The sequence below is a fragment of the Nothobranchius furzeri genome, chromosome 4 (genome assembly GCF_043380555.1).
Source record: "Nothobranchius furzeri strain GRZ-AD chromosome 4, NfurGRZ-RIMD1, whole genome shotgun sequence".
NCBI lineage: Eukaryota > Metazoa > Chordata > Actinopteri > Cyprinodontiformes > Nothobranchiidae > Nothobranchius > Nothobranchius furzeri.
The window spans coordinates 81,565,721-81,581,668 of NC_091744.1; the positions used below are offsets into that span (position 1 = coordinate 81,565,721).

Genomic DNA, 15,948 nt, shown 5'->3' on the forward strand with positions numbered 1-15,948 from the left:
CTTGGTCTTTGGTCTTTAGCCTGGTGCTGCACAACCAGTAGGCTTGGGTCACTGGACCTCAGCTACTTGCTAGGAGTGTAGGACTGAGAAGATCACCAATGTAAGACGGTGCTTGTCCATGTAAGGCCCTGTAGACCAGAACCAGGATCTTGAAATGAACTCTGAAGTTGACTGGCAACCAGTTAAGCTGGAGGAGAAGCGGGGTGATGTGGGTGTATTTGGAGGACTTGGTCAGAAGCCGAGCACAGGCATTCTGAACCACCTGTAGACGGTTCAGGGAGGTTCTGCTCAGACACGTGAAAAGAGAGTTACAGTAGTCCAAGCGTGAGGAGATGAAGGTGTGGAGAATTGTCTCAAGTTCAGAGCGAGACAGAATGGGACTCAGCTTAGCAACGTTTCTGAGATGGAAGAAGGAAGAGCGAAGAGAACTGACTTGAGAATCCAGGGTGAGAGCTGGGTCAAAGGTCACACCAAGATTCCCGACGGAAGGTTTGGTGTGGGAAGCAAGCTGACCAAGAGAGTCTCTGACTTTGGGAACCAGCTTGTCTGGGGCACAGATGAGGATCTCAGTCTTACCTTCATTCAGCTGAAGAACGTTCCCACCATCCAGGTTTTATTAGAGTCTAAGCAGGTGTGGAACATCTGCAGCTTAGACATCTCATGGGGCTTAAAGGAGATGTACAGTTGGATGTCATCTGCATAAAGATGGTAGGAGATTCCTTTAAAGGAACTCAACATGTGCTGTAGAGAGAGCAGATAGAGGAGGAAGAGTAGAGACCCCAGCACAAAACCTTGTTGGACACCATGGGAGAAGGAGAGGGAGGATACTTGGAGAAGGAATGCTCAGACAGATAAGAGAAGAACCACTCAAGAGCTTCTCTGATCAAAAATCAAAATAAAACTCTGCTTTCTCAAATAAGTATATTATGTACATGTTGGTAATAAATGTATGCAACGCAGATACAAATTATTACTTATTATTATTATAAATAATTATTACACAGCCAGATAACCTCTCATACTCAGGCTTTTTAATTGTTTCCAGATTTGACCATCCTACAGAAGATACAGGACTGCCAACATCCTCATCCAGAATTTTTTTTCCTATTTCTGTCATTAACTTTCCAGAATGTACTCCATTATGGATTTTTATGGCATTCTAAAATGTATACAATAGAATAAAATGATGCAAATATATGCCAAGTAATACTTTCTTTTAACAATCCTAAAAAGCTGTCATAATCTGATTTGACCCTCCCACTATCTTTATGGGTGACCCTGTGAGGAAAGTTGACAATTGAGCAGGATTGATGGTATATCCCTTGAGGTCCACGTGGCAGGGGTGAGGTGGTGCTCACTCCCCAACCCTGCCACATGGACCCAAGGGATAAACCATCAACCCAGCTCAATGGTCAACTTTCCTCATGAGGTCACACCCATTAGGACAGTGGGAGGGTTAAATGTTTACACCATTTGGAGTTATGAGGGTTACTTTACAGAAAGTTTGTTGATTTGTTGTTATTGAGAAATATTTATGATTATGTAATTTTCCTAATTAATGCACCAAATAGAGCAGTGCTAATATAGGCTTTAATAAAAACACGTTTTCACTTGTATCTTTGGGTTTAATGTTGCTTCAGTTGCAAAAGTAATGTAACCTGCTTAGAGACAAATTTAAAAAACTATTGTATGCTGTTCTGTTAAGTTATCCAATACATGACTAGATTTGTATTTCTTGGTCCATTTGCTTTTCTTTTATTTTATTTTATTTTTTGAGATGCATGTGTAGCTAAAGACAAAAGACCCTAGGAAGATCAGGGACAACCGTTTTTCCCTAAATAAACCAAAAGCATCGCATTTGATCTCCTATCTGGAATAAAATTCGTTTGGAGCTGTGACAAGCACTCTGCGTGCAGTGCGTGCGAGCGCACGTTACGAGTCGCGCGGATAGCTCGAGTTCTGGACGCGTGAACGCGCCGTGGCGGTGACAGACGCCATTTTATTTTGAAAACCAAACTGAAGTGGAGGCCCAGCAACTCTTCCATTTCATCAAGTTTGTTGCGGGATACTAGAAGGAATGAGGATCTGAAATACTTTGTTGTTGGCATGGTGAGATTAGAAGTGTGTTTTAATCAAATGACCACCGACAAGTATAGAATAGCCAGCGACACAAACGCGGAGTATTCGTTAGCCACTAGCGCTAAGGGACGGGAGGGGTTGTCTAATTGCTGAGAAACAGCTGTGATATTGTTAATCCAAAAAGTAGTATTTCTCCATTTACCAACCTTTACTATGCGATGCAGGCCATTTTACAGAGATGAGATGTCTAAATAGAAGCTGAATGTAGTACTAAATATGTTAAGATTAAGGTTAAATATTTGTTTCGAGTCAATCAGCGTTTGTAACTATGTTAGCAAGTCCACAGAGTAGTCGGAGCCCACTGAAACAAGCTAACGAGGTTGACGCTAAAGCTCGCGACTCAGGACGTATGAAAAAAAAAACACTTCGTAGCGTTTACGCTCACAACAGAAATTGCCTAAACGAATCAACAGTACTCGTTTGCATAGTCAATTGCATCTTGACATGTGTAAAGATTTTCTTGATTGGGTTTCCTGTCTCGTGTTCACCCATTCGAAACAGGCTCGCGCTGCTAATTGATTAGCATTAGCTTGTAGCCTTGAATTAAAGAAATACAAGTGACTGCAGTCATGTTGTAATGGTCCGTGAGATGAAAGTATAAAGTAAAGTAATCGCATGTTTTTACAAGGCATTAGTTTTGAATGTCTAGTTACCGAATTGTCGATAAAAGGTGCTGTTAGTAGCGTTTCTCAGAGTCATGCTGTTGTAAAACGGCTAAAATCATCTTATTGGCCTTTGAATTAATCTCTCTGGAACGTGAATGATTTTTCAAATGTCAAAACGTAGTCACATATAATCAACATATTTGGCCTTTTAAGATTACACCTAAACTCTTTGATATTTGCGATAGTTTAACATAAGAACCGATGACTTGTGCTGTCTTGTTTGTTAAATACTTTAACATTAGTCAGTTCTGTTATTAGAAGCCATTGTTGTCACAGTTTGTTGTTCTGAGCTAATCAGGCTTTAACAGTCCGACCGATATTGGTGTACAGTTAGGCCGTGTTCAAAGTTGTTCCACCTCGATAACTTCACATTGCATTAAGGAAAATCCAACGAATTAACATTTTGAGGGCAGTAAATTAGATTTGTCTTTTTGGGTTTTTCTACCCGGCCTCACAGACTGTCCCAGTAATGCGAGTTAATATCAATTATTGGCCAAAAGTTTTTCACTTTCATGTGTTTCACACGTTTTAATATATTATCTTATTTTTTTTATTTTTTGCAGATGCTGAACTTGATTTTAAACTGAAGGACTTGTCTACTAGCACTGGGTACCACTGAACTGAACACACGTTTGGAAGGCCAACACTTGTCACACCTTTGGGGGGGGGGGGAGCAAAAGTAACCTATCACTGAAGTGACTAAAGGGGAATAATGGTGATTTTGCGCCGTGCTCGGCCGCCTGCTTCCGCCCCAACCAGCAATGAATCTTGACTCGCTCTCGCTGGCTTTGTCTCAAATCAGCTATCTGGTGGACAATTTAACAAAGAAAAACTACCGAGCCAGCCAGCAAGAAATACAACATGTAAGTAGGAGCAACATAAAATTTATTAATTTATTTTTGTTGTTGCAGGAAAAAACTTGTTTCACTTAAAGTTAAAATGGCTGTTTGTTTTTGTTTTAGCCCTAGGCTAATTACCTCTGTAGGTTATATTTGGTTGATGAAAAAGAGCATCCTTGTGAAATTTTATCTTAATGGAGCTCTTTGATGACGGTAAACTGAGATTTTGCTGGTATCAGTTCTACGATGTTCACATTTTCTAAATACAAGATGAAATTCTCAATCATATATTGAGGTCTCCTGTCCCGCGTAGACCTCCAGACAGCTCTTCCCCGAGCTTTTCTCCATTAGAGCTGGAAATCAGATCAGACACTGCACAGGGACTGTGACAGATTCCTTTAGCAGCAGATTTTAAATAAACTTAATGATTGCAGCTTTGAGCAAGTTATGCCCAAGATAAACAGAAGTCCACTGTAGCGCAGGGACTGCCCCATACCCCCTTTATGCCGCCGTCGCCTAATCTTTTATAAAAGGACATGATTGTGCCACTTTACCGCCACGGTCTGACCGCTTATAAAAGACCTTAGGCTACCTGATGCTGCCACAGCGCTGCGGCAAATTGACTGCATTGTTTTGATAAAACGGCTATAGTTGAACAGCATTTGAACAAACTCAGAGGATCTAAAAGAACAGACTTTAGAGTCACTGGACTAAAAAAGGGGTCGTGTTAGATAAGTGATAAAACCCTGGTTTAGTGAAATGGGCCATCAGGATTAGACAAATGACACTACAAAGCAATAAAAATGCAAGTCAAAATGCTGAATTTTTATGTATGAATAGCCTGTCATGGAATAGAAACCCATAACTCCCATTGATGAGACGTGGAGATTTCAATCTCGTTGTCCTCTGAAACCTAAGTGCTCGCATATCGGCATTCTGAGTTCATTGCGTCATTTCTGGCTAACTTATCTTGGAAAAACGAGTTCCGAGGACAACTGGAATGCACCATAAGTCTCCGAGCAACGCCATGTTAACTTCTATGGGAGCCCATGAGGACAAAATGCATTTACTGATTTGTAGTGCCGCTCAATTAATAGAATTTTAATCGCAAGTACGATATGAGTTTTGAACGATTGTTAAAATAAAATTTGCTCTTCCTCTTGCGCTGCTCCGACTTGCAAATCAAGCTCTGCTACCACAATGTTGCTACTTAGTGACTTTTTCTCTATTTCTTACAGCTTTTCAGAGCCCCTTCTTAAATTTTTAATTCAAAAATTACCTGGCAAACAACCTAGAAACATTTCTGGTAACCCTTATCTAACTATTGTCGATATTTCTTAGAATTTTCATAGAAATATGTTCCTCAAGTTGATAAATAATAATAATTCATCTCTCTGAGCGATGTGTTCATACTGTAGTCTCCCTGCAGCACCGCTGGAGAGGACTAAATAATTATTATGCAACATTTTGTGAACTTCAGAAAAACATGTTTTTATTTATTTCATATTATTAATGTACTGTATAATTCTTGCTGTCGGTATTTGCGAGATAATGGTTAGGTTTTTGGGTCTGTACTGGGTATGCTTACATAAGTTAAACCTTAGCCTAAACCCTTTCGGTCAAAAACCATGAGCATGTGTATTGGCCTTTCTATACTAGGAATCGGGAGTTGTTTTTGTGATTATCTTGTTTCTTTCTTTCTTTTTTTGTCCTGATTGTGCCCTGTGCATGTTTATGACCAGATAAATAAACACATACATAAAATTAGGGCTGCACGATATTAGGAAAACCTGCGATATCGATATTACTCGCAATAAATGAACAAATACTTAAGTGTGCAGTGTTGATGTCGTCTGGCGTGTGACGTCTGCTCTGGGTTCAAAGCAAACAAGAACTAATGCATGAATTCCATTGCAACATAACATTTTTGTTGCAAAAATATGCAGCTGCACCTGCTACTGTATTAGCAGCTGCACCTGCTACTGTATTAGCAGCTGCACCTGCTACTGTATTAGCAGCAAAACAACAAACTGCATGCATGCAGTTTCTCAGTGACTTTAAAACATCACCTCCACCATAAAACTTTTTCTGATGCTCCAAACACAGAATAACATCCCTTACCAGGGTTTTTTGAATAAATAAAAAAATCAGAAAATAAGTTTAAATGTTAAATAATAGTTAACCTCACTTAAATGCAACAGCAAATTCTCTCATTGCTTCTGCGCATTTTCTCCACTTATGTGGTTATGATATAAGGCTGTTGCTGCAATTGGGAAGTGAACTGTGCTGGGCCAAACTAGGAGAATATTAAGATTTTCTGAGGGAAAGAGAAAACCAAATGTCTACCTTTCAGAAGAGGAACTGGCAAAAAAACTACATGGAAAATATGTGAAAACGTTTGGTTTTAACTCCAAATTGAGCATGTTTACCTAGATCTTAAAAAGCAGCTCAGATGATGAAACTGCAACTATGATTCTGATAACAAGCTAACAAATTAAACTAGCTCCTCTTAAGATAACCAGCTAGCAGAGCTTCTGACTGACAGTTTATGTGCAGCAGCAAATCAACTATCCTGACTAACAAGGTTATAAAAGCTCATAAAGGAAAAATCACTTTGATGTGTGGGGGAACTTTTCCAGGCCCTCTTTAGCAGGGTGGGACTGGGAGGAGAGTGCTGTAGCCACTCCGGTTAGCTTCCAGCTAACCGGAGCCTGGGGCTAACATCACCACCCGGTGGAACACTAGCGACATGGAGGTAGGTGGGTTGGTTCACCGGCACGTGTCGGGAGTCAGCCCGGTTATTATCAGCTGCTGAACGACACCGAGCGGACTCACGTTCACGTTTGAAAGCAGCGCTGATTCCAGAAACCTCAGCACAAAGTGCATTCGTTAATCTGAGCCAGCATGACGAACAAGGGAACGGCGCCGCTAACTCAGTTTGGTTGTTGCGTTCCACCCATCCTAAGGGTCTACGTGGGGGGCGGGCGTATTACGTGAACGGACCCATCTGATTGGCCGCATATCAGAAGGGCTACATTTGATTGGTCAAATAATACTTCTGCGTAAAAAACAGAGCTGGTTTACAAAAAGTTGATGTATGACACGGATGGAAATGTTTGAATCAAACATTTATCACCGTTTTTGACGTACTTTGCGATGGGCCTATCGCACGTCCTGTTATCGCGATGACAATAATTTTTCGATATATTGTGCAGCCCTACATAAAATCAACATTAATTAAAAAATTGTCTTAAAAATCGAGATCTCAGTTTCAGTCAAAATAATCATGATTAACATTTTTGCCATAATCAAGAAGCCCTAGTGTTCTGTAACAAATTGTTACAATACTTTCGCCATTCATAAACGTTGTTTTACATATTTACCTCTTCGCTTGTTTCCATCATCGACCTATAAAATTATGGACGTAGCCCATCCTTGCTCTGTCGGGGGAGGAAGTTGAAGCCAAAAATGGGAGGTTCCCACCAATGATTTTTTTTAACCGAGTCACGCTCAGACAATCCAAAAATGGGAAGAGGTCGAGCTGAGGGTGGGGTTGTTACGTTAGGAACAGGGTTGGAACAAATTAAACAACTCTAGCTAACTTAGCTAACCCAAGAAGTTAAGAAGGGGACAGCGGGGCAGCCCACCCGCACAGCCGACCAGCTTCAGTGTGAGGCTGTATTCTTGCTGGTCGCCTGTGGAGTTCTAATATGGACTGGGACTGTTACATTACAAGCAGAGCCAGACCGCTGCGACTGGGAGCCCTAGCCTTTCAGATCAGTTCATTCTCCACGGTCGGAGATCAGCGGGACTTTAGCTACATGCTAACCAGAAGCTAAACACGTGGTAGAACGACTCCAACGTGAAGTCACCTCCGGCCTTCTTAGTAACAAAATCATAACAAGGTAAGCTGACAGAGAATATTGGGCTTCGCTGGTCCTCCCTGGTCAAAAATCTGCGAGTCCGCCGTTGTCAACACACGCGGCTCTGGTACTCGGCTCACGGTTTCGTGTTCCGCTCTCAACCAGAGACGAGAACAGCTGATCTTTCACCGCAGTGGACCAGCAAAGCCCGATCCTCGGTCTGATATCCAGCAGCCACACCAACACATTATATTTCAACTGATTTCAACCCCTTTTAGACCAAGCAGTGTTATGGTAAACACATTGAATTTTCCCCCATTCAACCAAGTCAAGTTTATTAAATAGCCCATTTCATACACAAAACGGTAGCCCAATGTGCTTCACATAGTTAAAACAATCACAAGTTAAATTTAATTGTTAAAATGTCACATCATGTTGTGTAAAATAAAAGCACCAGCAAACTATTAGAGATAAAAAAATGCGGGTGAGCGACTCAAAAGTAAAGCAGCATCAACTACAAAAGCTGCAGTGTTTCTGTGATCTCCCTCAGAAATCCACAAATGACCAGCATGACTACAGCCTGTCATCGGAGCTTTTCGTGCGTCGGCGGCCCCGGGGAAACGGGAACAGCCAGCCGCCTGCTCTAGCAACTCGTCTCGGGCAGGAGACAGAAAATGGGCATCCGCTTGTTTCTTACCCCGGGTTTCCACGGGAGCCGTCAGCAGCACGTTACTGCAGCAGATCTTGCTCGCGTAAGCTGCTGCTTGGCCCTTCCCACGAGACGCGAAGCAGCAGGGGAGCAGCTGTCACCGACCGAGCACGAAGTCACACGAGTGACTTCGTCAGTAAACACAACAACAAGCAGGAGAAAACTACAACATGGTTTGTGTTTTATGTTCTGTCCGTTTTATAATCGCCAATACGGACCTGAAAAACAAAGGAGACCGCTAGCTAGGTGATAACTTCTCACGGGGCCGCACAGTTAGTAACTGTTTTTAAAAGTAAAGCAACCGGAAGGCAGTACGTTCTTTATTCTGAAAATCTCGGGAGCTTCTCCCCATTTCCGCGTTCGATTTCCTGTCTTTCCTTCCCCAAAAATGTCGAACTTGACCCGTTTCAGAGGCGTCGCGCGTAGAAAATAGAACCGGCGCGTAAAGGCCGCGACATGCTGCTCCTGAGACGCGGCCGACTCGCGCTGCTGACGGCTGCCGACGGCTCTAGTGGAAAAGGTTCTGTTGACCACAGCGGTTCCTATGAGAAGCTATGACGTGCTGCTGCAGTAACGTGCTGCTGACGGCTCCCGTGGAAAGCCGGGGTTATCCAGCAGCAGCCCCACTAACATGTTTGACCAAGTAGTTAATGACGCAGCATTTCCCCCCATTCAACCAGCTAATTAAAGTACAGAAATATAAATTTACTTACTGATAAAATGAAACAGAAACTGCTTGGATGACCTGTTAGTGCAGTCAACAACCACAGCTTGCCCTTTATGTCCAAATAATTCCATGATTAACATCCAAACTGAAATATTAAACACAGCATTTGCTTTTCTGTCTAAAAGGTCCCAAATGGTTCATGTCATCTGATTCTTCAAATTTATTTTGATATGTTTGAGATCATCTCTCCAGTTTTTTTTTTTTTGTTGTAATCCCATGACTGTTGGTGGCTAACGCCCACGATGGGTTTAAGAATCCTTATCAACAGTTTGATTCATCCGTCTTTAATTAACTGGGAATTGGTTGGGCAAAGGGCAAAACAAATGTTTCTGTTGTACTTCTTCCAACATTACTCCTAGACTGAGGTCTATATAAACTGACATTCAAGACACAAGTGGACCCACTGTTTTGACCAGTTAACCATATTTCTGATTTTAGACCGTGGAGAGGCCTTTTAAAGGTTTGTAGTTTGAATGATCTTACCATACTACTTAGAGTGCTTTTAACACGCCATTACAGCTGACCAAATTAATTAATAAAACAATTCAAGTTTATTTGTATAGCGCCAAACCACGACAAGAGTCGTTTCAAGGTACTTAACATAGTAAACATTCCAATACAGGTCAGTTTATTAAGCCAATCAGAAAACAGTTTCCTATATAAGGAACCTAGCAGGTTGCATCAAGTCACTGACTGAAATAGGCAGAAATATTCACATAGATCATAAAAACAGTTGGAAAAAGCAAGGCAGTGAAGCCAAACAAACAAATTGAAGCCACATTTTACTAATCCACAGTTTTAAAACTGAACATCCCATGTTGGAAGGAGGATTACAAAGTCTTGTCTACATTTTGTGCCTTTCCAGATTGTAAATCGTCACGGTCCTGAGGCAGACAGGCATCTACTACGCTGTCTCTTTTCCCATGTGGATTTCAGTGGCGATGGTAAAAGCAGTGGCAAGGACTTTCACCCGGTAATTTTTGATCATAAATGTTTGATGGATGTTTCTAATTATACATTCATTGCTTTATCCACTCTGAGAACAGACCTCTTTTAGTATGATAATACTTATTAAGTTCCAGCTTCATCTGTTTGTGCTCTTTCTTTTTCTCTTTTTGTTTTTTTGCAAGACACAGTTTCTGATCCAGGAGTGTGTTTCGCTTATATCAAAGCCAAACTTTATTGCTACCCTGTGCTACGCCATTGACAATCCCCTTCACTATCAAAAGGTAAGATGTTGTTGATAGAACATTGGAATGTTTGCAGATTGAACATCAAGTTTTACTTCATGCATGTGTGCACATCAGTGAAATGAAATAATCTTTCTTTTTGTCCACCCCACCCCCACCCCCGGCTTATTAAAGTGTTCAACAGTTCTGTCTCGATAATGGTGTACCCGTCTCTATGCAGAGCCCTGCGTGCTTTAGGGGTAAATAAAGGGGATTAACTTTTAGCTTCACAAAGACATTTTTCTTATATTGTCTTCCAGAGTTTGAAGCCATCTGCCCACCTCTTCACTCAACTGAGTAAAGTCCTTAAGCTCAGCAAGGTCCAAGAGGTAAGTCGGCTCTGCGCTGAGATTTTATCATTAACCAAATTAAGCAAGCGGTTCCAAATTATGTAATGGACTGAAAATTTGTGGTTTTTTGCCTATACAATAGTTGAAAATAGTAGTTTTATTTATTTCTTGTTTTCCTAATTTGTTTCATTTTCTAGGTAATATTTGGCCTTGCTTTGCTTAACTCCAGCAACACAGACCTTCGTGGTTTTGGTAAGTTGCCTTGTAGAGGCTGACACATTTTAAAGACGCTGCAAAAAAACAAGTTTCCACTGGGACTTTAGTTAAGAGGAGTTTGTTTTGCAGCTGCACAGTTCATCAAGCAGAAACTTCCAGACCTACTGCGCTCATACGTTGACGCAGACCTTGGAGGAAACCAAGAAGGTGGCTTCCAAGACATTGCAATAGAAGTGTTGCACCTGCTGCTCTCCCATCTACTGTTTGGACAGAAGGGAGCCAGTGGGGTGGGACAGGAGCAGATTGACGCTTTCTTAAAGACACTTTGCCGAGGTATGATGTGTTTAATCAGGTGGAGCTGAGTCAAACTGAGCTTGCGTGGTATTGAAATGATAAAAATCACTCCTGGATGTCTAATCTGTACCACACCTCTGTGTTTGCTGGACTCTAGATTTTCCCCAGGAGCGCTGCCCTGTGGTGCTCGCACCACTGTTGTACCCTGAAAAACGGGACATTCTCATGGACAGGATTCTACCAGACTCAGGAGAGTTAGCTAAGACCATGATGGAGAGTTCTCTTGCAGACTTTATTCAAGAAGTTGGCTATGGCTTCTGTGCTAGGTGAGTTTAAAAACTCTTCTTGTTATTTTTTTTTATTTGTCTGCAGTAATAAATATTTACAGTTAATTGTAGGACAAAAATATTTGATGGTTTTAGTGTTTGATTGTGAGTGCATTCATATCAGCACAGCTAAACCACTACCAGCTCTCAGAATAAAACCACTACCAGCTCTCAGAATATGGATTTTGAAATGCTGATTTATTGTAACTGAAAATGTAGAGTTTTCATAACTAGATGGTTTAAATGTCTGACTTTAGTTGTATTAAAACTAGGGGTGGTACTTTAACACATTAATTATGATTAATTAATTGGGGGGGGGGATTACTCGTTAAAAAAATTCACGCATTTAATCTAGGGATGCAACGATAACACTTTTTTCCAAACCGATACGATACCGATAGTTGGATCTGAGTACTCGCCGATACCGATTACCAATACTGATACTTCTACCACACACAAAAATGCAATGATTTGGAATAGATTTTATTTTCTTCTTTGCTTTCAACAGGAAAAGACTGTGAGGTAGATAAAAAGTAAAATATATGAATGGAAATCATCACAAAACTAAAATATTAGGTGAACAGAAATGACAAGTTACAGTGAAGCCATTTTCAAGCAACTGCATTGGTATCGGTTAACTTTTACCGATACCAATACTGTTATTGGTATCGGTACCGATACCAGTATCGTATCGGTGCATCCCTAATTTAATCAGAGCTTGCATTTCAAGCAAGGTAAAACCTTTGTCATTGCGTGATTTCCTGGTAGAGCGAGTGTCACTGATGCACACAACAACGCACAGAGCTCTGCTAACCCCAAAATTCCACTACCTCCGCCCCTGCCTTCCGCAGCCGCTCGCTTCCGAACTCAATTTTTACTGGTATCCGCTCCGGTGCGGAGACCTAAGGTGCGCAAACAGGCATGCGCAGGATTTTCGAGATCTTGCGATACAGTCCGATCAATAAACGCGGAAGTTAGATCCAAACACCCGTTGTGTGGGAGAAGCATCGAAATGAACTGTTTAATCTGCCCATCATTTGTGTAGAGAGATCAGCAGAGTTTGGATCAACAAAGGGTGACTACTTTGATAGAAGAAACTGTATTTATGGCTTATTTTTGTGCATTTAAAGTTCAACCGCCATTGATAGTTGTTAAAAGTTGTTAAACCTGTGCATATGAAACAAAAAACGCTTTTTGTTTATCGATTTATTGTGAAATAACGGAAGTTGTGCTTGCTCCCTTTCCTGTTGGGCGGTTGTGATTTTTGTCCATTGACTGCGGAGGTGCTCCGGCGTCCGGCAAAAATAGAATCGATCCTATTTTTGCCGAATGGCGGGCGGCGCACTGCGCTGCACGGCCGCAGTAGTGCATCAGCTCTGATTGACTACAACGGGACCGATTTTGCTGCGGAGTTCGTGTCGGAGCGAAGCGGAGATAGTGGAATTTTGGAGTAACAGCTACTAAAATGGAATTATTGAAGAAATTGGCTTGCTTGGACTGCTGCAGTATTTGGAAAAACGTTTCGGCCTCTCTTTTTCTACTTCTTTTATATTTCCGCTACGTCTGTCACTATTAGCAGTGTTTTTAACATCCTTTCTACACCCACCATGTCCTGAACACGGTGAAATAAGCTTTGGAGCATGTGTGATTCACATTAAACACACAGACTCTGTTGCTGCGCAGCTGCAGCATCCCTAATGTAAATCTTTGCCAGTCGTGTAAAAAGAGCAGTAAATAGTTTATTATTGACCTGCTGGTTAGGACCCCAAAGCATAATACATAACTTTGTCTGGCTACTAAAGTTTTCAGAAGTAACTGGAGATCAAAAGCGCAGTTTAAAAAATATTTTGTATATCATAAAGCACACGTGTTTGTGTTAAATACGATGGAATGTGGTTGTGTGTTTCTGCAGTCTGGATGAATGCAGAAACATAATCCTCCAGTATGGTGTGAGAGAGGTGACAGCCAGCCAGGTAGCCAGGGTCCTAGGAATGATGGCGCGAACCCACTCTGGGCTATCTGATGGCATTCCGCTTCAGGTAAGGCTAAGCTGGAACTAAAGTCCGGTATCTACATTTTATCAACATAATGTTATTGCATCACCTGTTTACGTCGCTTTACCCTAAACTACAAGCTACAAACACAACAGACTATGTCTGGTCTTAGATTTACTCTACTATGCAACTCGATGTTTTTTCACTACTTTCTTGCTTCTGTTTTTTTAATGTGAAGTACAAAGTAACTTCCTGCTTGTGACTATTGTTTATAATCATTCTCCTGAATTTCTGACTATTACATCTCTCTGTTACTCCTGTAGACTCCATGATTATGTTAACAATGGGCTTACATGCACAGTTTAGTTCAGAAAAACAAGCTTTTATTTATATGATTTTCAACATTTTTATATAGTCAGTCTTAATTTTATTAACAACCTCAGTTGTACTCTGCATCCTACCGAAGATCTTCGGACCTGCGCCTTACCGGCTCCCACAAGATCCCAGTTCCTGTTCAGGTCTCCAGTAACGAGCTATATTAATTAAAGCCTTGTAAAGGTCCTATGAGGGTTTCTTTTTCAGGTTATCCGCGGGTCCTTAAAAAGTCTTAAATTTGCTTTTTCAAATTTAAGGCCTTAAAAATCCTTAAAAATGACAAATAATCCTTAAATACAGTTTCCAAAGGTCTTAAATGACCAAAGACCCAATAAACAAGGTATTTTTATTTCTATAAAATTTTCGTGAATTTCTAGTTAGTGTTCAGCATTTTATGTGTATAATATTTGCATAAGCGGAACTGTACACATTTGGTTGGTTGTGAAAGGGGGCTATTTTTAGATGAGCACATTAGCTGGTTAAGCTAGTGGGAGCTTGTACCATGGGGAAGTGCAAGTTTAATGGTAACTGGATGGCTAATCTCACGTTCGCGACATGGTTAGCACCGGTTTCAGGCAATAGCTGGAAATTATAGCTTAAATTAAATTTAAATAAATTGCTTAAATTTGGTCAAAGTAGCCTTAAAAAAGGTCTTAAAAAGTCTTAAATTTAGCTGTCTTAAACATGCAGATACCCTGTTTTTGGAAAATAGCATTTAACCTTTAGCTCTTGTACTTTACTCTTTTCAGAAGACTGTTTTGTTGAGAGAGTTAAAAGGCCCAGCATTCTGGGGATGAGCACTCTTTGCAAGACAGGATTCTTTCAGTCATCCACTCATGTTAATGGGCTTCATATGTTTAGGGTATAAATACTGAGTTGTGTTTTATGCCACAGTCGATCTCCGCCCCAGGAAGTGGTATCTGGAGTGATGGCAAGGATAAGAACGACGGTTCTCAGGCACATACGTGGAACGTTGAGGTTCTCATTGATGTTGTCAAAGAAGTGGTAAGTGATGTGACGTTCTCTCAGTTAGCCTTGATGTTCGGTTCATGTTTCTCTCTGTTTGGGATTGGCTTCTGCACAGTCACCAGAGTTGGCCAAGAGTCTGGTAACAAGGTGCACCATTCCTGCTCCTGGCAGATGAAACAAACCGTCGTTTTTGTGTAATTAATGACGAGTAGTCTTTTTTTTTTAGTCTAGAACATGAGATCCATCATGCTTACCTTCACTTTAAATGGAGCAGGTTGGTTTTACTTTTGAAGGATTTGCTGCTTCGTATTAAAACTGATTGTAAAGTTTAGCATGAAGTAGCCACATCCTGAGGTTTCCTCAGCATTAAAACACAATAAAGCACTTTCTCTACTAAAGCTGTTAAATATATTTTCTAACTTTCAAATCATTTCAGAATCCCAGAAAATGATATTTCTGTTTTTGTAAATGAAATTTTGCTGCTTGGTTTTTCTTTGACCTTATTTCTGATTATCTGAAACATCTTGTTCCTGTTCAAAAAGAGATCAGCCTTCTGAGACTCATATCTTTTCTGATATCTTAGAATCCCAACTTGAACTTCAAAGAGGTGACGTATGAACTGGACCACCCAGGCTTCATCATCCGGGACAGTAAAGGCCTGCACATAGTGGTGTATGGGATCCAGAGAGGGCTAGGCATGGAGGTGTTCCCTGTCGATCTCATCTATCGACCATGGAAACATGCGGAGGGACAGGTAAGTCTGTCAGATTCATATTGTGTCATTTTAAGTAGTTGGAACTGTTTGAAGACGTTGTAAACTCTTGTAAAAGTACTTTAGGAGTTTTTGTATTATTTTTGTAAACGGTGAACTTTCTTTTTCCAGCTGTCGTTCATTCAGCACTCCCTGATTAACCCAGATGGGTTCTGCTTCGCTGACTATCCTTGTCACACCGTGGCCATCGACATCCTCAAAGCACCTCCAGAAGATGACAACAGAGAGATCGCCACATGGTATGGAGGCTGTTGCTTGTCTGGGGCTGCTTCCGTGAGGTTTGATTAATTGAGCTGAAAGCAAATGTTTTTTATGTCTAGAGCTGAGGAAAATAATCAAATAATCGATGCATCGGGATGCGGACATAAACGATTCTGCGTCGTAGAAGAGTACGCCATAATCGATTATAGTGGAATGTAGTTTTGTTTTTTTAACGGCGGCACCAGCACACCATCCAGATCTGTCAGAGTGAGCGTCCTCCACATTTACCAAGTGGTTCCGCCTTAATGTGGTACTGCAGGGCTGAGCGCTTGAGTTGTAA

The 15,948-nt window shown here is 41.1% G+C and overlaps 1 protein-coding gene across 5 annotated transcripts in view; it reads left to right on the plus strand.

Annotated features, from left to right (window-relative positions):
- The first annotated feature begins 1,972 nt into the window (after nucleotides 1-1,972).
- The window catches only part of cnot1 (CCR4-NOT transcription complex, subunit 1), a 28,889-nt gene continuing 14,913 nt past the window's right edge, over nucleotides 1,973-15,948 (plus strand). For 4 of the 5 annotated variants that reach the window (XM_015965129.3, XM_054733349.2, XM_054733350.2 and 1 more), the window contains exons 1-12: nucleotides 1,973-2,109; nucleotides 3,368-3,667; nucleotides 9,808-9,915; nucleotides 10,073-10,171; nucleotides 10,432-10,500; nucleotides 10,659-10,713; nucleotides 10,807-11,010; nucleotides 11,129-11,297; nucleotides 13,210-13,336; nucleotides 14,561-14,671; nucleotides 15,219-15,389; nucleotides 15,519-15,646. In XM_015965129.3, coding sequence (XP_015820615.1) covers nucleotides 3,566-3,667; nucleotides 9,808-9,915; nucleotides 10,073-10,171; nucleotides 10,432-10,500; nucleotides 10,659-10,713; nucleotides 10,807-11,010; nucleotides 11,129-11,297; nucleotides 13,210-13,336; nucleotides 14,561-14,671; nucleotides 15,219-15,389; nucleotides 15,519-15,646 — 1,343 coding nt within the window. In that variant the 5' untranslated portion in view covers nucleotides 1,973-2,109; nucleotides 3,368-3,565. The remainder of the gene's footprint in view (nucleotides 2,110-3,367; nucleotides 3,668-9,807; nucleotides 9,916-10,072; nucleotides 10,172-10,431; nucleotides 10,501-10,658; nucleotides 10,714-10,806; nucleotides 11,011-11,128; nucleotides 11,298-13,209; nucleotides 13,337-14,560; nucleotides 14,672-15,218; nucleotides 15,390-15,518; nucleotides 15,647-15,948) is intronic. The other variant, XM_015965132.3, reaches the window with a different exon arrangement.